Source organism: Cynocephalus volans, chromosome 11 (genome assembly GCF_027409185.1).
Source record: "Cynocephalus volans isolate mCynVol1 chromosome 11, mCynVol1.pri, whole genome shotgun sequence".
In the NCBI taxonomy this organism is placed as follows: Eukaryota; Metazoa; Chordata; class Mammalia; order Dermoptera; family Cynocephalidae; genus Cynocephalus; species Cynocephalus volans.
Genome location: NC_084470.1, coordinates 30,211,926 through 30,236,405, shown reverse-complemented (window position 1 = coordinate 30,236,405; position 24,480 = coordinate 30,211,926). Strand labels below are relative to the sequence as shown.

At 47.8% G+C, this 24,480-nt stretch overlaps 1 protein-coding gene across 10 annotated transcripts in view; it reads left to right on the top strand.

The window, feature by feature from the left end:
* Nucleotides 1-23,921, top strand: part of TBC1D5 (TBC1 domain family member 5) — a 539,520-nt gene extending 515,599 nt beyond the window's left edge. For 8 of the 10 annotated variants that reach the window (XM_063113715.1, XM_063113719.1, XM_063113718.1 and 5 more), the window contains 3 exons: nt 14,816-14,895; nt 15,721-15,870; nt 21,204-23,921. In XM_063113715.1, coding sequence (XP_062969785.1) covers nt 14,816-14,895; nt 15,721-15,870; nt 21,204-21,497 — 524 coding nt within the window. In that variant the 3' untranslated portion in view covers nt 21,498-23,921. Of the gene's footprint in view, nt 1-5,686; nt 5,853-14,815; nt 14,896-15,720; nt 15,871-21,203 lie in introns of those variants that run through there. The other 2 variants (XM_063113721.1, XM_063113720.1) reach the window with 2 other exon arrangements.
* The last annotated feature ends 559 nt before the right edge of the window (nt 23,922-24,480 follow it).

Below are 24,480 nucleotides of genomic sequence, written 5' to 3'. Positions count from 1 at the left end.
GTCAGACCCCACAGCCTGTTCTCATCCTTTCGTACTGCTTCTCCATGTCCTCCAATCCCACCTCTCTCCATCTAATGATCCAAGAGCCAAAAGACTTGTCCACCCCATCTCTGTGGAAGCAGGCTTGCAGCCAGTCGCTTGATAGCTCAAGGACTTTGTGGCCACCACAGCTTCTTGTGCTGAGCACAAGGGCACACAAGTAGCAGAAGGTGAGGTCCAAGATAAGAAGGGGTCCCAGCTACAGAATGGCACTTTATTTTCATTAGATCCTTGTGTCAGTAAAACCTTCATGGCCTGAAATTCATAAAACATATGTCCATCTTCAAGCCAGTTCAAAGGGTCTTATTTGACTAAATGAGGTAAGTTTAGGATAGTCTTAGCCAAATCACTGTCCTATCTCATGACTCCCAAATGAGGACATGATGGCAAAACCCCAGATTATTTCATATTAGTGAGGTATTAGATATGTTTCTGCTTTTATTTGTAGAAGTATATATTCTGGCAAAGGCATCTAACCATTACTGGAGCTTAGAGACCTTTCAAGTTTAAAATATATACAAAAAGTCTCTTTTCTAGCTGACCTTGTGGAGGCAGCCATATCCTGAATTTGATAGATTGTGAGGAGTCATGCTTTCATGACACTCTCTGGCCGCAGGGCAATAAATCCTAGGATAATAATATGCCAAACAGTTGACTGTTTCATCAGCGAAGATTCAGAATTCTGTGCCAAGCACTCTCACTCACTTGTGGGAACTATTGATTGCCCTGAGGACTTCTCTTTAGTGTAATACACATATTTGCCTAGTCTTACCCTTGGATTTTCCTAAGTAATGTTCCTCTCTCAGTACTGAGTTTAGGGTCTCTGGCCATTCTTCAGCTGGATACAAAATAAGACCCTTGATTATATTTTCTGTGCAATCTGCTTTTTGCTTTTTAAGAAAATTCTGAGCATGAAGTGCCTGGCTCAGTACTTGGCTCTTAATAGACCATCGATGAATGTTATTTCTCTTCACCTGCCCCTACCACTTCTCAGTCCAGGATCTGGCTAATCATATTAGTGTTCCCTAGTTCTTCATCTGGGAAATGCCTCACCGACATCTGTTCCTCAAGAGATAAAAACTGGCCCTGGCCCTCATGCCAGCATGAAAGCCCTTGCCTCACGTCGCTCACTTAGCCAGTGTTCACTAAGTACCTGCTCTCTGATATAAAAATAGGTGGCGGGCGGCGGGGGGAGACAGGCAATCTGAAATTGAGTTCAATATTTATGGAAGACATAACTAAAACTTCAAAGTAGGGAGAGAGCAGGAAAGAATGTACCTCTTCAGAGATACTTAGGGTGAAACATAGCTTCACATGAAGCAAACCAGGGTCCTCCCCAGAGCACCAGTGATCTCAGAAACATTGGCAGGGAGAGGTGGAGTTCTAAAATGATGGGGACATAGTAAGCAAACAGAGCACTGTATGTGCAGACAGAAGACCTTGAGTCTAGGATCTGTCATGTAGAACTGTGTAGTTTCAGGAAACTTTCAGCCTCTGGGCCTCTTCATTGAATTATAGTTCCAAGAGTGGGAGGTGAGAAAAGCAGGAGAAAGCCCAATCACTGGATGCTACCAGAGTGAAGACTTAATAGGAAGCCAATGCTTGGACATGGTGAGTTTTGAGGTGGACTTTGAAGAAAATGCAGGACATGGTGTTGCAAGAGGGGTGGGAGGGACTTCTACAAGAGAGAATGGTATTTGCAGGGACACACAGACATACACACCATGTATTGGAGGCTGCATAATGAATTTGACACCTATAGTCTTCTCCCAGTCTGCCTTCTCCTAGACAACTGGCACACTCTGTGCACAGAGATCCCTTTGCCAATGTTCAGCCAGTGCCAGTAGACACGAATGACAGTTCTGCCCCCCTCCTTAACTAATGGTCAGCTCTTCAGCCACTGCCACTCTGGGCCTGACTCCCCTAATGCCACCTCTCTATTTTATAACAACTGCATAGGGTCTGTGTATGACTTTGACAGTCCTATGTATGAGGCTGTCAAAGGTCAGGGTAACTAAATTTCTATTAGAGATGAGAAAGCCTCAGAGAGCAGAATCCATTTATCTGGATATTTAAGGTACCAGGGAAGGAAAAAAATAGTAATTACAAGTCGGAATGTTAGACATAGAAAGCTTTGATCATCTCATCGAATCCACACAGCCACCCTCTGAGATAGTGAAGGAAGTGCTTTTTACAAGGGTATAGGGAAAGTACAGCCAAGAGGGCAGGTCTGAGATATCTGCAGTTATGCACCTGGGCCCCAGCCCGGAGCCAAGGGCGGATAGTTCCCAGAAATAGACAAGTCAGTTAAAGTTTCAAGAGTGCCCCTCAGCTGTTTCAAGGACTCCCACTTGACCGAAGTTCACCCCTGGCTTGATTTAAACTAACCAATTAAACTTGCTTCTCGCTTCTGTACCCGCGCTTTTTGCTATAAAAAGGACCCAGGAGCTCTACTCGGCGCGCCAGTCTTTCGAAAGACTGAGTCGCCCGGGTACCTGTGTGTTCAATAAACCTCTTGTTTTTGCATCCGAAGCCGTGGTCTCGCTGTTCCTTGGGAGGGTCTCCCTGAACTGACTGACTACCCACTGCGGGAGTCTTTCATTTGGGGGCTCGTCCGGGATCGGAGACCCCCACCCAGGGACCACCGACCCACCAACGGGAGGTAAGCTGGCCAGCAGTCGTTCTGTGTCTCGTTTCTGTGTCTCGTTTCTGTGTCTCGTTTCTGTGTCTCGTCTCTGTGTCTGACTCAGTGATTTCGACTGTCCCTCAGGGTGCGCACATTTTGGTTTCGGGTTTGTTCCGGGTTGATGTGTGAGTAGCGAACAGACGTGTTCGGGGGCTCACCACCCGGCAATCCTGGGAGACGTCCCAGGATCAGGGGAGGACCAGGGACGCCTGGTGGACCCCTTGGCAGAGGATTATTGTGTTTTGGTCTCACCGCGTCTCGGGAGGCGCGCTCTGCCATCGGACTCTTTCTTCTATTTCTACGGCACTCGGTCTCGTCGCCGTTTCTGGTTTCTTTTTGTCTTAGTTGTGATAGGTCTTTGCGTCGTCGTTCCCCTATTGGAAATTTTCGAGATGGGGCAAGGTGCCCTTACGCCTCTCTCCCTTACTCTAGATCATTGGAAAGATGTCAAAACCAGGGCTCACAATCTGTCCGTGGAGATCAAAAAAGGAAAATGGCGGACTTTCTGTTCGTCTGAGTGGCCCACATTCGGCGTAGGTTGGCCGCCAGAGGGAACCTTTGATCTTACTGTCATTTTTGCAGTTAAAAAGATTGTTTTTCAGGAGACCGGAGGACACCCGGACCAGGTTGCCTATGTCGTGGTATGGCAAGACCTCGCCCAGAATCCCCCTCCCTGGGTGCCACCCTCCAGCAAAGTCGCTGTTGTTTCGGGATCAGAAAATACTCAAAGGCCACCTACAAGGAAGCCTTCCGCCCCTCCCCAACCCCCCGTCCTCCCGACACCAGATGACCTATTTTCTCTCTCTGAAACCCCACCTTACCCGGCGGCTCCGCTGCCCCCTCTGGCCCCTCAACCAAACAGATCGGCACCAGGACGAGCACCCAGTGACCCCAACCCTGAAGGACCGGCTGCAGGGACTAGGAGCCGCCAACCTCGCAGTCCGAAAGGCGACTCGGGTCCTGACTCCACCGTAGCTTTGCCCCTCCGAGCCATAGGGCCCCCAGCCGAGCCAAGTGGCTTGGTCCCTTTGCAGTATTGGCCTTTTTCCTCAGCAGATCTTTATAATTGGAAATCTAACCATCCTTCTTTTTCTGAAAATCCAGCAGGACTCACGGGACTCCTTGAGTCTCTTATGTTTTCTCATCAGCCCACTTGGGACGATTGCCAACAGCTCCTACAGATTCTTTTCACCACTGAGGAGCGAGAAAGGATTCTCCTAGAGGCCCGCAAAAATGTCCTTGGGGACAACGGGGCCCCCACTCAACTCGAGAACCTCATTAATGACGCCTTTCCCCTCAACCGACCTCAGTGGGATTACAACACAGCTGCAGGTAGGGAGCGTCTCCTGGTCTACCGCCGGACTCTAGTGGCAGGTCTCAAAGGGGCAGCCCGGCGCCCCACCAATTTGGCTAAGGTAAGAGAGGTCTTGCAGGGACCGGTAGAACCCCCCTCGGTTTTCTTGGAACGCCTGATGGAGGCATATAGGAGATACACTCCGTTTGACCCCTCTTCTGAGGGACAGCAGGCGGCAGTTGCCATGGCTTTTATCGGCCAGTCAGCCCCAGATATCAAGAAAAAGTTACAAAGACTAGAGGGGCTCCAAGACTTTTCCTTACAAGATTTAGTGAGAGAGGCAGAAAAGGTGTACCACAAGAGAGAGACAGAAGAGGAAAAACAAGAAAGAGAAAAAAGAGAGACAGAAGAGAGAGAGAGACGGCGCGATAGGCGCCAAGAAAAAAAGAAAAAAAAAAAAAAAAAAAAAAAAAAAAAAAAACTTGACTAGGATTTTGGCCGCAGTGGTAGGTGAAAGAGGGTCTAGAGATAGGCAGACAGGGAACCTGAGCAACCGGGCAAAGAAAACACCTAGGGATGGAAGACCCCCTCTAGACAAAGACCAATGCGCGTACTGTAAAGAGAAGGGTCACTGGGCAAGAGAATGTCCCCGGAAAAAGAATATCAGAGAAGCCAAGGTTCTATCCCTAGATGACTAGGGGAGTCGGGGTTCGGACCCCCTCCCCGAACCTAGGGTAACACTGACTGTGGAGGGGACCCCCATCGAGTTTCTGGTCGATACCGGGGCTGAACATTCGGTACTGACCCAACCCATGGGGAAGGTAGGGTCCAGGCGGACAGTCGTAGTAGGAGCGACCGGCAGCAAAGTCTACCCCTGGACCACACAGAGACTTTTAAGGGTCGGACATAAGCAAGTGACCCATTCCTTTTTGGTCATACCTGAGTGCCCTACTCCTCTGTTGGGCCGGGACATCCTGACCAAACTAAAAGCTCAAATCCAGTTTTCTACAGAGGGCCCACAAGTAACATGGGGAGATCACTCTACCATGTGCCTGGTCCTAAACCTAGAAGAAGAATACCGGCTACATGAAAAGCCAGTTCCCTCCTCTATCGACCCGTCCTGGCTCCAGCTTTTTCCCACTGTATGGGCAGAAAGGGCAGGCATGGGGCTAGCCAATCAAGTCCCACCAGTGGTAGTAGAGCTGAAATCGGGTGCCTCACCGGTGGCCGTCCGACAGTATCCAATGACTAAAGAAGCCCGGGAAGGCATCAGACCCCACATCCAAAGGTTCTTAGACCTAGGGGTCTTAGTGCCCTGCCAGTCGCCCTGGAACACCCCTCTGCTACCAGTAAAAAAGCCAGGGACTGGCCACACAACTGGGGATAAATTGGAAGTTACATTGTGCGTATAGGCCCCAGAGCTCAGGTCAAGTAGAGAGAATGAATAGAACCATCAAAGAGACCTTAACTAAATTGGCCTTAGAGACCGGTGGAAAAGACTGGGTGGCCCTCCTTCCCTTAGCGCTGTTCAGAGCCAGGAATACCCCTGGCCAGTACGGTCTAACTCCCTATGAAATCCTCTACGGGGGACCCCCCCCATACTTGAGATGGGAGAAACACTGGGTCCCGATGATAATTTTCTCCCTGTCTTATTTACCCATTTAAAGGCTCTAGAAGTTGTGAAGACCCAGATTTGGGACCAGATCAAAGAGGCATATCAGCCCGGTACCATAGCTGTCCCCCACCCGTTCCAGGTCGGAGACCGAGTGCTGGTCAGACGCCATCGACCCAGCAACCTTGAGCCTCGGTGGAAAGGCCCGTATCTGGTATTGCTGACCACCCCGACCGCAGTAAAAGTTGATGGCATCGCTGCCTGGGTCCATGCTTCCCATCTCAAGCCTGCACCACCCCCGGCACCAAACGAGACCTGGGAGCTGGAAAGGACTGATCATCCTCTTAAGCTGCGTATTCGGCGGCGGAAAAATGAGTCCACCGGGTAAGAACCCTCACCGGCCTGTGACCCTCACCTGGAAGGTACTGTCCCAAACTGGAGACGTTGTCTGGGTCAAACAGGCTGCCCAGCCTCCTTGGACTTGGTGGCCCGATCTTAAACCTGATGTATGTGCCCTGGCGGCGGGTATTGAAACCTGGGATATCCCGGGATCCAGTGTATCGGCCTCCAAGGCCCAGATCAGACCCCCTGACTCAGACTATACAAAAGCTTATAATCAGATCACCTGGGGGGTCCCAGGGTGCAGCTATCCCCGAGCTAGAAACAGGCTTGCCGCTTCCCCCTTCTACGTGTGCCCCCGGGATGGCCGGACCCTTTCAGAAGCTAGAAGGTGCGGAGGGCTGGAATCCCTATATTGCAAAGAATGGGGTTGTGAAACCACGGGGACAGTCTACTGGGGACCTAGTTCCTCATGGGACCTCATAACTGTAGAACGTAACGGTAGCAGTAAAAGCTGTGACAACTCCGGCTGGTGTAACCCCCTTAAAATAAAATTCACAGAGAAAGGAAAAAATTCCAGAGATTGGGCACCCGGAAGAACCTGGGGGACTAAGGTTCTATTTGACGGGAAACGATCCAGGTGTACTGTTCACCATTCGCCTAGATATCACCAATATGCCAACTGTGGCAGTGGGCCCCGACCCCGTCCTTGCAGAACAGGGACCTCCTAGCAACAAGCTGTTCCCAATGACTAGCAGGCAACCCCCCGCGGCACAAAGGAGCACTGCTACACAGAGCCTCCTATCACCAGGCACTCTACCCCCCACCACGGGTGACAGGCTCTTTGGTCTTGTACAGGGGGCCTTCCTAGCTCTAAATGCCACCAACCCGAACGCCACAGAGCATTGCTGGCTCTGTCTGGCCATAAGCCCCCCCTACTATGAAGGAATAGCCTTTTTGGGAGAGGCCAATTATACCAGCGCCGAGAGTTGCCGTTGGGGGACCCAGGGAAAGCTTACTCTCACAGAGGTCACAGGACAAGGGTTATGTATAGGAACAATACCTTCTACCCATCAACATCTTTGCAACCAGACCCTATCCATCAATTCCTCCGGGGACCATCAGTACCTTCTCCCCTCCAACCATAGCTGGTGGGCTTGCAGCACCGGTCTCACCCCTTGCGTTTCCCTCTCAGTTTTTAATCAGTCTAAGGATTTCTGTGTCCAGGTTCAGCTGATTCCTCGCATCTATTACCATCCTGAAGAAACTTTGTTGCAGGCCTATGACAACCCTCATCCCAGGTTTAAGAGAGAACCTCTCACACTTACCCTAGCTGTCCTACTGGGAATTGTGGCAGGTATAGGTACCGGCTCGGCTGCTCTGATTAAAGGACCTATAGACCTCCAGCGGGGCCTAACCGAGCTCCAGACTGCCATGGACACTGACCTCCGGGCCCTCCAGGATTCAGTCAGCAAGTTAGAGGACTCATTGACTTCTCTATCTGAGGTAGTACTCCAAAATAGGCGAGGCCTTGACTTACTGTTTTTAAGAGAGGGAGGCCTCTGCGCGGCCCTCAGAGAGGAGTGCTGTTTTTATGTAGACCATTCAGGTGTGATACCATGGCCAAACTCAAACAAAGACTAGATAAAAGACAGTTAGAGCGCCAAAAAGATCAAAACTGGTTTGAAGGTTGGTTCAATAGCTCCCCTTGGTTCACTACCCTACTATCAACCATCGCCGGGCCCCTAGTACTCCTTCTTCTGTTGCTCATTCTGGGGCCCTGTGTCATCAACAGGTTAGTCCAATTCATCAATGATAGAATAAGTACAATTAAAGTCCTGGTTCTTAGACAAAAATATCAGACTATAGATAATGAAAATAACTTTTAACTCCGCTCTAAGATTAGAGCGATCCACAAGAGAAATGGGGGAATGAAGGAAGTGCTTTTTACAAGGGTATAGGGAAAGTACAGCCAAGAGGGCAGGTCTGAGATATCTGCAGTTATGCACCTGGGCCCCAGCCCGGAGCCAAGGGCGGATAGTTCCCAGAAATAGACAAGTCAGTTAAAGTTTCAAGAGTGCCCCTCAGCTGTTTCAAGGACTCCCACTTGACCGAAGTTCACCCCTGGCTTGATTTAAACTAACCAATTAAACTTGCTTCTCGCTTCTGTACCCGCGCTTTTTGCTATAAAAAGGACCCAGGAGCTCTACTCGGCGCGCCAGTCTTTCGAAAGACTGAGTCGCCCGGGTACCTGTGTGTTCAATAAACCTCTTGTTTTTGCATCCGAAGCCGTGGTCTCGCTGTTCCTTGGGAGGGTCTCCCTGAACTGACTGACTACCCACTGCGGGAGTCTTTCAATAGGTATTACCCCATCTTACTGACGGGTTTAGTGACACACAGAAGGTCACAGTCCAAGTTTATCAAAACCCAACTTATTTGGTGCCATTGCCAGTGCTCCAAATGGTCTCTGGTATAAATGATCCCACAGTCTCTTTTGCATATGGGTGACTTCCGACAGGTGGAACCAAGGGCACTGCATCCCAAGGCAACTGAGTCAGTGCCAAGATCCCATCCTGTGCTTCTTCATATCTCCCATCCTTCCATCAGTGCCGTTTACTCGTATGTCACTGTTGGAAGGCTCAGGAGGCTGAAGGATCTAATATCTAATTCTAGCCCCACCGCTCTCTGCTTGTGAGACCTTGAATAACAGACCTGGCATTTCTGGGCCTGGCTCCCTTTTCTATAATGGGATGATGGTTCTCATCTAAAACAGTTGTTGGTACCCCAACAGTGAGGTAATGTGGCTGTGTGGAAATGAAAGCTGCCAGGTCCTGCACTTCAGTGGGCCAGGAGCTGTGCTCCGTGCTGTACCTGTGCTGTCCCATTGATTCTTCACAGTCTTCCTAGGAGGAGGGTGCTGTTACCACCCTTCAGGCACAGGAGGTGAATGACTTGCCCAGCTCCCCTCCATTATAGACAGGTGTCAGTGCTGCTTTTAGCCCCTTACTACTACCCCAGTAACATTTATGTTACCTTTCGTACCAGCCATCTGAAACATGTAGATGCAAGTGCTTTTTTATTCCAGCATAGAACAAAATTACGTTTTTAAGAAACTGAAAAAGTAGTCTGAGTGCCATTTCCATTACCATTAGAGTTAGAGATTTATTTTTGTAGCATTGACATTTCATTAAAAATAGTGGAGTCACCATGGGATTGTTATGTGGATGAGATTTTTGTGTGGAATTTCCACAGAAGTGGACAGTTATGTGACATTTTCCCCAACATTTATAATACATAAAACTTAAATATGAGGAGATTATAAAGAGTGTAATCTTCCTTCTACACAGAAGAAAAAAGAAAGAACCTCTATAGCATAATTAATGCTGCCTTTTGTCATGAGGAGAATTGTGTGTTATATTGGAAATTTAAGGCATAAAAAGGCAATCACTATGTTTTTCTATTTTTACGTGCAGATGCAACTTACTTAAAACAGTAGACTTGTTACTAGGAGGTTGTATGTTAGTAGAATGTTCATAAATATTACCTTAAATCAATATACAGTGGAACTGGTTAGGGAAAGGATTTACATGGTCAGTACTCTTTTAGTAAAATGAAAATTGTTGTATTCAAAATATTTAACAGCCTCTGAAGGTGACCTTTTATTTTAATTTGGATTCTATGCCCTGGATTTCTTAAAGTGAGCTTATTAGTCAGCCCACTTGATTAACACAGAGGTTTATTCTTGAAATTAAGTGAACATATCAAGTGTTCATGAGCTTTCAGGGGAGAAGGTCTCGTTTTCATCAGATCTTAAAAGGTGATCTGACCCTGTCCAAAAATGAAGCTGAAAAACTGCTGGGTGGGGATGCAATGCTGATGATTCCAAGGCTCTGGGCTCTGCTCCCTCCCTGGGCCTACCTGCTCTGCACCGCGTCCTGGCCAGCTACACCACACATCAGGCCAGAGACAGCCAAGAACTTGACATTGTGCTCTGCATGCAGGAGAAGATTAGTGGGGCTGCCTTGTCTTTCATTGGAGGCACTGATGATTTCTATCCTGTGTAACAACTAGGCAGTTTGGCTGCTGTACTGGGTCAAATATTGTCTCCCAAAACTTCATGTCCACACGCAATCTATGAATGTGACATTATTTGGAGACAGGGTCGTGTGACAGTGGAGGCAAAGATTAGAGTAATGTATCTATAAGCCAAAGAATACCAACTATTGTTGACAACCACCAGAGGCTAGGAAGAGTCAAGGGAGAATTCTTCCCAAGAACCTTCAGAGGAAGCGTGGCCCCGTCAACACCTTGACTTCAGAAGTCTAGCCTCCACTCCAGAGCCATGAGCAAATAAATTCTGTTGTTTTAAACCACCCAATTCATGATACTTTGTTACAGCAGCCCTAGGAAACTAACACAGCTGCTAATAACATAAACATCCCCTCAAAAAAACAGTGGAGTAAACAAATCAGGAGGTTAATTTTTTTTCAAGCAAAAGCAGCTCAGAGGTAAGCAGTCCAGGCAGGTCCGGTAGCTTCATGATGTGCCCCAGGCTCCTCTCAACCTGCAGCCCTCATCCACATGCTTGCACAGTCAGTTGCAGAGTTCCTGCCAGCACTGCAGGCAGAAAGAGGGGGAAGAGTAAAGGCCTGAAAGGCACATGCTCAGTCAGTCCTTATGAGGACCTTTCCCAGAAGCTCCATCCAGGGCCTTCTCTTACACTTCATTGGTCAGGGTTGTGTTCCATGACCAGCCTTGGCTGCAAGGAAGGGTGTTCACGTTGGTGCTCTGAATAAATCAGGGGTGTGCTGGAGAGGAAGGAATGGTGGGCTGAGTTGGGGTTGTCCACCAGCTGCTCTGCCACCTCTGGAGTCCTAAGAGACAGTGGAGGAGTGAGGATTTAGGCTTGTTGGCTGCTCATGCTCTTATCAAGAGAGAGCACTTGGGGGAGAGTAGCCTTTAGAACATGGAGCACTATTCCCCCTTGGGACTGTAGTGAAAGATGAGGGCATACTTTCTGTTATTCCGTCTTCCCACCCATATCTTTTCCCTTCACCACCACTCCCCTTATTGACCTCCCCCTGCAAGCACCACCACTACCACTCTTGAGTACATGGATTTGCAGGGGTTCCACAACAGAACAGGACATCCAAAAGAGGATGGCCAGGACTTCCTGGTTCACGGGATTTTCAGGCAGGATGGCCAGTGTGATTTTGCAAGATCTCATATAGACACGGATACTTCTGTATTGGGATAATAAATCTATGTACTAAATTCAGATATGCAGAAATCTTGCTGTAAAGTTCCACTCCCACCAATGGCAGCCCAAGAGCTTAAACTTGCCAATTACAGGCAACTCAGCCTCTTATAAGTTAACCATTTCATTTGAGCAATTGTCCACTGTTAGTTTCTCCACTCTGTCTCTTCTCTCCAGTCATGGTGATGGGATGGCTCCCATGTCTCTTTGGTATTTGAGGAAGGGCGTCCTTGCTGGCCTCTAAAAAGACCTCTATTCCTGCACATTTCTGGGTCTCTGTCCCCACTGGAGCCACTGACTAACCATGGGCCTGTAGTCTATGACCCTAAAGGCCTTTGGTCCTTGTGGCTGCTGACCTTGGGCCCCACCATTATTTGGGGGGCAGGAGACAGGCAATCCGGCCAAATCTTTTTGCCTCAGTATATGTTCCACAACAGACTATCAAAGGAACACGCAGGAGGCAAAGATCCAGTTGGGGCAGCGGGAGACTGTACATTTGGTTTCTGCAGATCTCCCCTTCTTGCTGGTCCCTGCTGTGTGGGCATAGCCTCCAGGGGCCAACCTTCTGTCAGTTCCTTGGACCCAAGAAGACCCTGTGCTTCCTCCAGATGTCCTGGTGCTCCTGCCTCCTTGGCGGAGCTTTCCTCGGGGCCTGGGGGCTCTCTCCTGCTGCCCCTGCTTACCCAGCAGGAGCTGGGAAACCTGACGCACCTTGCAGCTATTGGGGGCAGAGACCACTGCACTGTCAGAGCACTGGCTGCTGTGTGCCACGCTACTGCAGCCAGCCCGCACACCCTCAGCTCTGCCTCGGAAGCCACAGCAGCTGCAAAACCAAAGTAACCCTTTTCAGTCCTCTAGAAGACCTACAGAGCTGATTCTTGTCAATTTTCTGCAGTTGGTTGTTAATGTCTTGTTGAGTGGATTGTTTTGTTTTTTTATTGAGCGAGAACAAATTGTTACAGGCGTTTAAGGAAACCAAAAATGTTTACTCTCTAATTACATCTACTATTCCATTCCCATTCAGCTTGCTTTCTTGTTGTGGAGCAGGTTCTTCTATTAACCAGAAACTGCAGTCAAGATTTCTCAATAAATAAAAGCTGCTGTTTTCTGCTGCAGTATACAAGAGGGCTTGTCAGCATGGTTTATCAGTTTATTCTTATTAAAGATTTGAATAAATTTGTCAGGTTGGAATCGTGTTGATGGTATTGATGTGGGAGGTAGGGTCCCGGGGGCCTGATAATCAGCCTCAACCCACCCAGTCTTCTTACCAGGTTCTTGACTCCACAGCAGGAAAGAATTGAAGGGCAGAGTCCCAGTAGAAAGTGAGAACAAGTTTAATGTAACAGATAAGAAATACAGGTTCTACAGAGAGAGTGTGGCATAGCTCCAGAGACTGAGCAGGGCCCACACCAAGTTTAACACAAAAGTAAGTTCAGTACAGACATCTAGGCTAACACAAAAGCAAGAAAAACATACTTAAAGTTCAGTATAAACTACAGGCTGACTCTAGAGAGCGAGCAGCCACTGTCTGAAAATAAGTTTGATACAAAGTGAAGTATATACACCTCAACCAGCAAAGCACAGACCACCTCCAGGAAAGTGAGCAACAACCCTGCCTGTGCCTGGGATTCGGCTTTTATAGTTTATCTAATGAGTATTCAATTAAGGGGGGGGGGTGGCTTACACTTATGTAACATTTAATCTTGCACATGCTCAGTCGGTCCCTTCCTGGAACATGTTAATTAGTCCGACCCTATCACATGCACCAGGCATATTCAAGAATGTTCTGCATTGAGCATGTCCAGCCACTTGATTTGCATAAGCCAGACCCTTATGGTCTCATTTTCCCATGTTGGTGCTAAAAATAGGTCTAACTGGCAACAGTAACTTTCCTCCAGGGAAGAGCTCAGAGGAGCAGGCCTGAGACCTCAGGGAGTGGCTGGAAACCCACAGGCATGTCCTGAAGCCTAAGCCCAGGGAAACTGAGCACCTCCTGTATCAGTATCAGTCTTTGCCTTGCCCCTTACTGGAAATACTTTTTGGAAATGTTTAGAATAGCGATGTCTTGAAATGCAGGTTCCTGGAGTGTTTTTCCATGTCTGTTCATTCAGTCTGTCAGTAAATACTTCTTGTGCACCTGTAATGCACCAGGCGTTATTCTAAGGGCTGGAAATACAGCCCTGAACAAGACTGTCTTGGAGCTTGTAACCTATTAGGGGGAGATGAACAGCAAAGAAGCCAGCAAGTACATGGAATACTGCCAGACACCAAGTGTTTACAAATACAGTAAAATGGATGCTGTGGTAGAGACTAGAGAGTGACTTGGAGGCCACATTAGCAGGGGGGTGGGGGGGCGGGCAGCAAGACTTCTCTGAGGAGACAACACTGGAGCAGAAAGTTAGCAATAAAGAGGAGCCAGTCAGCATGGATTTGGAGACAGAGCCTCTGGGCTAAGGGGGCCAGTGTGCCAGCTCTGCCTCCTCTGTGGGCCGCGGAGTGAGCAAGGAGTGATCTCTCAGCTCTGGTAGCTGCAGGGAGTCAAGCATGAATCCAGGAGGCCATGTAGAGACTGGGACAGTCCTGCTGGGAATGACTAAGAGTATATATAGCATGCAAGACCTAAGTGGGGCATTTTTTAAGGTTACAGAAAATAAGAAAGCAGAAGATGTTAGTGAAGCGTGAAACTACTTATTGCAGTGATTCTCAAATTGGCACACCTATCAGTATCGCTTTTAAACTGTGTTTTAATTGCCCCCCCAACACATACACTTCTGCACATCCTCGGGGAGTGGGCTTTCACTCCTCCCGAGCTCTCCTTCTGAGCGTTCGGTCTCAGTCAGCCATCGTCCCTCGTGCACGTCCCACAGCACGTGGAGGCGGGGAGGGTGAGGAGCGTGGCGGGTTTAACGCAGCAGTGGGCAGCGTGGTGTGATGCCTGGCCAGGCAGGCAGACGCTGGCTTGGGGGACCCCTCAGATCGGCTCTGGAGGAAAGACTTCTCACGTGCAGGCTGAGGCTCCCAGCAGACACAAACAGCTCCCTGGAAGACTCCACAGGCCTCACCATCTGGTGACAACTCTAGTGCCATGAGTTTGTCCTCTTCTTTTTAGTGCTTTTTTTCTTACATTGAAATAGCAACACATTTTATTGTTTCAAGTCCTTAAAAGACAGTTTATTAATTTCAGTCACCTGGGAAGAAAGGTCTTTAGCGAGAGGGGCGAGTTAACACCACTGAACTGTGAGGCCGTGTAGGAATCCCAGGCTGAAAAGCTCCACCTAGAGACTGGATGGATGCTCCAGGCTGTTGGCTACGTTGTACAGCAGCAAGAGGTGCTTAGTCTCTCACTGAAAGTGAAGACACATCGGTCATTCGTGTGATGTTGGAAGGAAGGTTGTGTGTACCAGGCTCAGTGCTGCCCTCTGCTCAACGTGGCAGCATTCCCATCTGCCATTTGCAGAGCTTCTTTGGTGGGACTAGTTGCTATGGGATTGGGCAGGAAAATTCCCAAGCTTTTCTGAAGTTATGGTGTGGCAGCAGGTAAGTTATACTCAGAGCATTGGTTATAAAATGTCATTCTTCTATTTTCAGTAAATATTCAAGATGTGATATTACAAGAAAATTTGGAAAAAGAAGATCAAATTCTGGTTTCCCTGGCAGGATTAAAACAGGTATGTATATTGCTCTGCCACTATTTCTTTGTGTCTCACAGGCTACCCATTTGGTGCCTGCTTTGGGGAGGGCCACTCTGGGGCACGGAGTACCATGATATTAGAGCCGGTGTCCCTGCTGCCCCTCATTTCCTCCCAGATAAAGCCCCTCCTAAATCTCCACCTCCTTATGCCCCCTGGTCCTTCTAGTGATATGTGGGACTACGTTACAGCCCAAATTAGTTTTCCATTTCCCACACTGCACCTTCCTCTTACAAAACCCATTCAGTTTCTTCCTCACCCGAAGCTAGTGTGGTGTGGACCAGCATCATGTTCGGTCATTCATCCAGTGTTCTTGGAGCCCAAGTCGTGATCACTACCTATAGCACGCCTCAGACCAGGCCACATTTACCCAACCCTTGAAGGTCCAAACGGGATATAAATGTCAATGAAAAAGAGTATGGTGCTCCCAAATGTCTTCCTATGTTATGAACAGCTCCAGCTGGGGTGGAGCTGCTTTAGTGGTCGAGGCTGTTCAGTGGGGCTGGTTGTGCAAACAGGTGGTGCTTCCTGCTTTAAGGTAACTGCCAAGGTGACACCCAGGTCTGATCCTGTGAGAACCTGGCCAATATAATGCCTGACATTTTCTTTGGTCATTACTAAGTCAGTGGCTCTGAGAAAGTTGGATTTTTTTCCTGTTATTTCTTTCTTATGGTAAAATATTAATATCTATACCATTAAAAGGTGGCCGATAAAAGTCTAGTTTAAATGTATGAGAAATTTAGCTAGCATTTAGAAACAAACTCATTCATCTTTTTCATTTCTTTTCTTCTTCTTTGAAAATAGATCAAAGACATTCTAAAAGGTTCCCTGCGTTTTAACCAGAGCCAGCTGGAGGCTGAGGAGAATGAGCAGATCACCATTGCAGATGACCACTACTGTTCCAGCGGCCAAGGCCAGGGTCAGCACGACCAAGTGCCCAGGGCCACCAAGCAGGTACAGGAGCTGCAATGAATGGTGTTACATACCTCAATGGGAGCTCATTCACTTAAGTTCTTCAAAGTTAGGAATAATAAAAACCCTGCCAAAGTTACTTCACATTATCATGTGTGAAGTTCAGCTGTGAAATATCACAAGTAGCCTGAGCCAGGGGTGGGTGCTTTGTACAGCTGTGCAGGTTGAACACTCTGCTGCTACTGGGTGCTATTCACACTGATAGTGATGAGACTAGTGCCTCCTAGAGTAGTGCAGTGCATGGGGCGGTGCTGGTCTGTTGCCTCCAGCTGATGCCTGCATTCCTCGTTAGCACAGGAAGTCTATTCAGGCTTTCCCAGGGCTGTCTCAAGTGGATTTCACTTGGCTACAACCTTTCTTGCCTCCATGTGGAAGGACTTCTCATTAATGTCCACCCTCTAAGGCAAGGGTCAGCAAACTTTTTTGTAAAGGACCACAGAATAAATATTTTAGGACTTGCAGCCCACATATGGTCATCTCTGTCATGTATTCTTTTTTTTTTTTTTTAACAGCCCTTTAAAAATGTATTAACTGTTATCAGCTTGAGAGCCATATATACAAAACTAGGCCACAGGCCAATTTGGCCATAGTTTGCTGACCCTTGCTCTCAGGTGTCGACATTGTATATAGTTTATTCTAACATAGAATCACAGGATTTTTCCAGCTAGAAAGGATCTTAGAGTTTCTTCGTGTGCTTAGTCACATCTGCTCGTTTTATCAGTAAGAAAACCAAGGCCAGAGGCACAAGGACACACCCGGCAGAGGGCACCCAGCTTTCCGGGCATTATGTTTACAGACCCCTGCCCCAGCCCCATGAGCTTCAGCTCCACCATATGCCTCACTGCATTATCTGATGAGACTAGAAGATTGTTCATTTCTCTACTATATTTTAAATTCCTAGTGAAATTTTGAAAAAATCGGCTTACAAAGTTTCATCCTGAAAAGTGAACATTAGCAAAATCATATCCAAGTCACTTTGTCAAAAACTGGCATCCAGATGCTTGTAAATTATTTATTTTTTGTGTGATTTTAAAAAAGCAAAATGACATTTTTTTCAGTTTTAAGGGTACTCTTCAAGAAGAGAGAACTCTGTGGTTAACTTCCTTTTAAGGCTGTATGAAATTTGCATCAAGCGCTTTATCAGCGTTTTTAGCCACATGAAGGCAACATTGACATTGCAAGTTTAATTTGATTAGTTTCTCCAAATTCTCCTTCCCTGCACAGATATTTTTCAATAACCATTTATTTATTCAAATACAGTTGAACATAGGCCCACCCACCAACCATTTTTAATTGAGTTTTATTTAAAACTTTACTGTGATTTTTAAGTTCAGTGTGTAAAAATAACCACAGAAAAAGACCTTTCAAAAACACTACTGAATTTGCTAAATTTAAAACTTTTGATTATACTTTGCTGGTTTCAATTATACTATCCTGGTTTTTGTATTTGTAAGAACTGACCAGTTAACCCCTGATGTTCCTGTGGACCCCCGTGTGCATAGCCAGGACAAGCTAGCCATGAGATGCATGTGAGATGAAACGTGCTGTGCCCTCGTTGCAGCAGGGCCGCATTCATGTGAGCATCCTAGAGACCCTTCGCCTCTGCACGTGCTCCTGAAACACACTCAGCCCTTCCGGGTCCTAAAGACTCCACAAGGAAAAATAGAAGGGCATCTCTTCTCTACCCCTTCCCTGCCATGACCCCTACCCATGGTTGAAAAAGATCTTACTGACGCAGAGAGAAACAGGGAAGCAGTGCTCTCCGCTCTCCCTTAGGGAGGAAGCAAGAGGAATCCTGGATGCCAGCAAGAAGTCAGAAAAGATAAGCCGGGGGTACGGGGCCTTCCACTGTGCAGCCCAAGGGTCTGGACTAGACTGATGAGGGGCCAAGGGGTCTGCCAAGTGGAATGCCCTGGCCCACCTTCTTCCTGCAGGAGCCTATGTCCTAAGCCTTGGGACTGCTGTCAGAGCTTGAGGCTGGCTGAGTTTTCCTTCTCACTGCTGTGGGGGAAGGGACAGAGGGGACATCAGCTGTGGAGGAGCTGCAGCCAGGAACATGCATCCCAAATGTGCCAACCAGGAGTTCTGAAGGCATCCAAATGTGTTTTGAGGACCTGCTGTGTCAGCTACTGGGTGTCCAAGGCTATGGGATGTAGCCACTGCTCTCATGAGCTTCCAGTTTAGAGGGCCAGGGGGCGGGGAGTGGTGCTAGGCAGGCTCTTGAGACATGTTCGGAGATGTGATCACCACACACGGGGTCTACGGTGGGTGGTGCCACACTTCACTCCCAGCTGAGTGGGTTGTCCCTTGCCTTCTTGGTTAACCACTAATATATGCCTAAAGGATAGTGCAGACGGAGCAGGCTCCCCTGCCTTGGAGCAGATGGCTCATGGCCCTCCTGCCAGCGCCCTTCCCCGTCAGGAACTGCACAAGGTTCTTCCAATGTGGGATGCACCTGCCTCACTCCCCACTGTGAGGTTGGGGGTGACATGGCTAATACTGTTCAGTTTCATTTACAAATTTTATTTCCAGCTCTGAAAACAGCAGATGTGTGAAATAGTATTCTGTGGAGTGAAAAGAGCCACCCTGTCCCTTCCCAGAATCTATCCTTCTTCACACACTCCTGTGGGAAATTTTTGATGAACTAATTCAAATCCCCCACAGTAGAAGGCAGGATCTTGTCAGACCTTGGATTCATTAGTCAACCAACCTATCACATGCCTTACTGGTACTTGGTCCCATGTTTTTATCTGTATATTATCTAATATTATAGCCTCTAGCCACGTGTCTATTTAAAATTAAATTTAAATTTATTAAAATTCAGTGGAATTAAAAGTTAAAAATTCAGTTGCTCAGTCACACTAGCCACTTTTCAAGCGTTCGGTATCCACATGTGGCTAGGGGCTGCTGTTTTGGGCAGCACAGATAGAGAGCATTTCCATCGTCATAGAAAATGGCTGTTGAACAGCTCTGGTCTACGGTTGGGCCCACCTGTTCCCACCATAATCCTGAACTCAAGCTATGAAATGAGGTGGTTCAGGGGAGGTGGCAGGAAGGGGAAGGGGGCATATATTGTGGTGGTCCTGGAGAATTTAAGGCAGGACTGACAGGCTGAAAAACTTTTCTAATTGTGTAATACGTACCTGTGTTTGGCAAAAAGAGAGGACTTACCTAGGAATTTGCAAAACTTCTGTAAATGATATGAATGGCACCAAGTAGTAGTTAATAAGGCTGTTATGGAAATCCATAAAGAAGTCATATTTGTGTATAGAAAAAAATTCCAGGCGGGAGTCCGGAAGAGGGGGGTCTTTTAATTCACTTTGTGACACTGGCTAGGCCACCAGGCCTCCTATCTGGCCTTCCTTTCTTGATCTGTAATATACAGGGGCAGGGAGTGGGTGTTAATAAAAGAAGATGATTACTAAGGCCCTGTCAGCTCTAACTTGCCTTGTCTAAGCCAGTCTACAACCCTTATGTGGGAATTGGGGAGAAGCATGTCAGAAAATTAGCGTAATGGTAGGAAGCATCCTTACTTCTGGTCACAGGCTTTGAAAAGTATTTCTTCTCTTTAAAGTCTTGCTGCTGTCCTCACTGTAAGCTAAAGGAGAATAAGTGAAGAAGGTGTTTCTGTAGTAGAGGCACTACTCCAAAAATAGGATCCACTCTACGTGCTCTTTTTCAACCTAAGATAAGCTCTACCAGTAGCATTCAAGCCACAGAGCTCTGTGTTGTGAGAGATCCAGGTTTTCGCGGTTTACAATGCAGGGTAGGAGTCAAATCTGAGGCCCTGTGTTGATTTCCCGGCAGCTTTAGGTGCATACCCCTGCGTGTGTGGGGGAAGAGAAGCCCCACTCCCCAAAGGCAGCAGGGCTCTGACCGGTGCCTGTGACACAGGGACAGTAATGAGGATGAGGTTCGATTGCTTTCTCTCTGACTCAGAAAAAAGACATTCCTCTACCAAATAGCCCTAGTGCCATTTTCAAGCATGTTCCCTTCTGCCAGAATGCCACGTGCTGTGTTTCTCTTCATTTTTGTAGGAATTAATGTGTTAATAGAAGGTAAACAGCTTTAGAACTTGAGAGGAAACACCTCGAGTCCTGTTGTTTCAGCACTGAGATCTTAAAGGAAAATTCTGTTTCTGTTCTCCAATTGAATATCTTTAAAGTTGAGGAATTGTCAAGGGTGGTAGGTTCCTGAGCCATTATGTAGCCATTTGCCCCCAGTGTCACCAAGGAGGATATGAGATTAGAGAGGGGCCTGTCAGTCAGGGATCAAGGCCAGATTACCCTCAGCACTGCTGCCGACTCCCTTTCCAGGCTCTGCACACAGCCCACCATGCTTAGGCTATGCCAGTCTGGAGGCCCAAGGGCTCAGGGGGCACCTCCAGCCAAGGGGCTCCATACATCTTGTTAGCTTCCGACCCCTGCACTGGTGCCCACGCACACTGTGGGGACAGAAGGCAGGCAGGGTTGGGGGGCATGTGTGAGAACTGCCTCTGCACCCATCACCACTGGGAGAGGGGTTCTTACTGCCAGGCTGGTAATGGTCATCCTTGGTCAAACTGTGGCTTTGCTAACCCAAAACCTTTACCTGTCTTCATGGATGTTAACTTCTTTAACTTAAAAAATAAAAAGCCACTCATAATTGCTTAGAGAGAAAGAAAAATAACTGTAGACTGAAGCAATTCTGTCTCTATACTTTTTGCCATTATACTTTGCAATTGCCAGTCTTGATTTCTGTCTGTGTAGAGCCTACTGGGAACCATCATTGCCCAGGTGACCCCTATATGCATACACAAGACAAGCTAGCTATGAGATATATGTGAGACAAAATATGGTAGGCCCTCTGAGAGCCATGCTTCAAGCAAGTAGGAAATTCACTCTGGGTCTGGCAGCTCACCTTAGGGAGCCAGTCTTGTGCAAGTCACATCCGCACATGTCATCTCACTGTGTCATGATCACACATTCGGAGGGAGCCACTGTCCTTATCCCCATCTCACAGATGAGGGAATTGAAGCTCAGGAGGAGCGCCTTGCCTGGCAGAGTCCCACGTGAGGCTGCTGGAGATTCTCTCTGCAGCTTATCAAGCAGCAGGTTTACTTTGTTCCCCTGGGAACCCGGCATTCAGCTCACAGGGGCTCAACCAGCTGCCACTGGCCTTGAGCCCAGCAAGTGCCTGGGCTTCAGGGCAGCAGGACCAAACGCATTTTTCTGAGGAGGAGCGTAGGCGAGGTGGCCCAGATTTCCACAGGGTGTTCCCCAGCTCTGTGCCAGTTTCCTCTTTTATCCACCTGTGCTCCTGACTGTACTTCACAGGCCTCTTCAGAAGCACCGGGCCATGCAGATAGAGGGAGTTCAGACGACTTCATCCTGATTTCCAAAGAAGATGAGGGAGGCAGTGTCAGGGGGCCCTTCCCCAGCCAGGCCCAGCCTCTTCGCACCTTCAGAAGCACATCTGGGAAAGGCCAGGCCCCAGCCTGCTCCCCCCTCGTTTTCTCAGACCCCTTGATGGGCCCTGCCTCGGCATCCTCCAGCAACCCCAGCTCCAGCCCCGATGACGACAGCAGCAAGGACTCTGGCTTCACCATCGTGAGCCCTCTGGACATCTGACCACCGTGCCCCAGTCCTGCCTGATGGGGACCCAGCCACCCCTACCAGTGGAAGCCTCTGAAACCAACGCTTCTTTCCCAGCATGCATTTGGCATTGGTATAGTCCTTTGGGGCCCTGACCAACCCTCACTTCACCCTGGTTCTGAGTTAGAGATGGGTTAAGTACCCAGTGTCACACTTGCTGTGAGAAAAGACCAACCACAATTAGAATCGCTTTTCCTCTGTCCCCTCCTCCCCAACTAAGGTGTGGTAACTGCATCAATTATGTTTAGGAGAAGGAGGAAGAGTTGGTTTCAAATATTGCCTCCCTCAAAGCATCAGGCACAGGAAAATTGTTTGATATCAAGAAAACTTCCTCTGTGGAAATTTGTGCCTCCAGCTACTTCATTCCTACCGTGGGAAGCCAAACAGCAGAGCCAAATGCAACAGAATGAGCTAGAACCAGTAGATTCCAGGAATGCAAAAAAACCCATTACTAACCTCTCAGAGTTACAGTGATCTTAATGACAGGGTCTAAACTGAGGAATCATATCTAGATATGATGTGGTGTGGTGTTAGATTTTTTTGATTTGTTAAAGAATACATTTTCAATGCTCAGGCCGGATCGACTTTAGCCATTACTGTCTCTCTTTAAACAACTGTATTTCACCTTTTAGAATCTTTCACAGCCAAAAAGCAAGGTCACTTTAAGCCAGTCTTTGCTGCACTGATTTCAAAAGTCATAAGAATATTACTATCCTTCAAATGGAAAATGTGACTCTGACTTTATGGGATAAACATCTTTAAGACTGTGGATTTTCTGGTAAAGTGTCTTTAGTTTCAGGGCTATATTTACCTGTCAGCTGAGGAGTAAAGGAAAAAACCCAAGCTCATTCCCATGCAGAGTTGGAATCCTGGAGTGGCCTTAAGGTAGCAGTTAATAGGGAATTAGAACTGGAGTCCCTCTTATGGGTAGCAGGGTTTCCCAGGGAACATTCCAGATGCCAGGAGGATATAGGATTTCTACACAGCACCTTCCCTTGCTGGGAGCCCACGTGTAGGAGCAGCAGGGCCTGTGCTCAGCTGTGAGCTCTGCATCTTGGGGGCACTGTTGCCAGGACCAGGCCTGGCATGCTGGTGCCTTCCTGTGCTTCAGCACAGAAGAGAGACTCTCCCCCTTGTCAGTGGCAGCTTAGGAAACTGTGGCGGGCACAAGGCATCACATGAGCCATTTCTCTCCTTAAAGAAGAAGAGCCCTGGGAAGGACATCTGGCCTCCCCTTTGGCTAAGCAGGTATTCTAGCAGGAACGGGTGGGGACAGGGGTAGACACAGGGCCCCTTCCCCTTCCTGGCTGGGCATGGCTGGCTCTTTGGGCCTCTGCTCAGAGGATGATGAGGCCTCTGGGCAGTGGAAGCCTTCACAGGAACAAATGAAAAGCTAAGTGAAGGAACAGACACTGTTAACGGCCCTCCCACTGCTGACTGTATGTTTCTCTATAGACAAATGTGATAATGACATAATTTCCCACTCACTTGCCACGAAAATGGCGACTCACTAGTCAGCTGCCGCAGAGAGTGTTCTGATGAGCTCTGCAGCAGGGAAATCTCTTAGCACATCAGCGTGTGAGGTGAATGCCGCCTCTGGTTTTGCCAGATGACAGGACTGTGTGGCCTTGGACAACTGCACATCTGCTCGGCAGATGCGCTAATCAGCTCTCTGTCTGCTGACTCTGATGGCCCTCTCAGCACCTTTGAGTAATTTGCTGCCAAATACGTGTCCCCATGATGATGGTTTGTAAGATCCAGGGTCCCTATACAGTGAGTGGCCTTGCAACTCTGCCAGGGTTGCCGCTGATTACTTTCTCACAAAGAACTTGGTTTAGGGAGGGGTTGGTACTTCCAGTTCTAAGGTAAGATATGTGAATCTATCCGCACCAGGGCTCTACAGTCTAGAGAGGACAGAGACTGGAAAGAACCACAGACCTGGCCATCCCCTGGCAGTAGGCTACCGTTGTCTTTTCACCTCTAGCATTTTCTTTGCCTTGAGAACTACAGTCATAATAGCTGAGTGTCACTGGCCACACAACAGCCACGGGGCACCCACCATGCCAATAAGGCCCTAAGCTGTTTTCCTGCCGTTGGCTAGGTGTTTAATGGTCCCTGAAAACTCCCAGCCCTGCCTGCACACCCAGGGGTCCTCTCCATCCTGTGCTTCTGTGTTGGTGCCACATGAGAACCAATGGGTCCATTCAGAGGTATTGCTTCTGTGGCCCCTCAACAAGCTCCCACCCTCCTCGGAGGAAGAAACACACGAGGGGTGTGGGGCACGGGTAATACCAGCCTCAAATTCCCATAGGTTCACAGAGAAAATTGTATTATTGTCTTCTCTTTTCTAAGTGACTTTTTTTTATTCTGTTCTGACTTTTTTTACATACTGTTAAAGAATATGCGTTCCTTTTTATTATTTTATCAGGTGCTTATGTTTAATTGCACATTTTTTAAATCCTGGATATATGAAACCTTTTTGTTTTTCTTTAATAAGTGTGGAATCAATGGAAACCCTCTCCATGTTATGATTATTAGCAGTTAAATACATTTTATATATGTTAAGCCTAGGTTAATTGCCATTGTCATCTACTTTTTTTAATACGTGTCCCTATGTGTTTCATGCTTCCTCTCTGATCATATTGGAAATTTGAGTTAAAACTTATCTCTGTACATTACATGTGAGAGTTACAGACTAGAGAAAGAAAGTCATAATTTCTTTGCTTTACCTTATATGTTTGCCAAGGGGTCACATAACACTTTAAACTTTTAATTATACTGGATTATTCTTCCAAAGATGACCTCCTGCTACTATTCAGTGGTAACTGCAATCTGGAAAGAATATCACTGCAAAATGAACAGGTCTCCAGAAATAAACCAAGACCTCCCTATGATTTGCCTTCTCTGCATAGGACCGAATTGGATCTGGAGCATCAGTCAGTCTCGGGCAGCCTGGAGG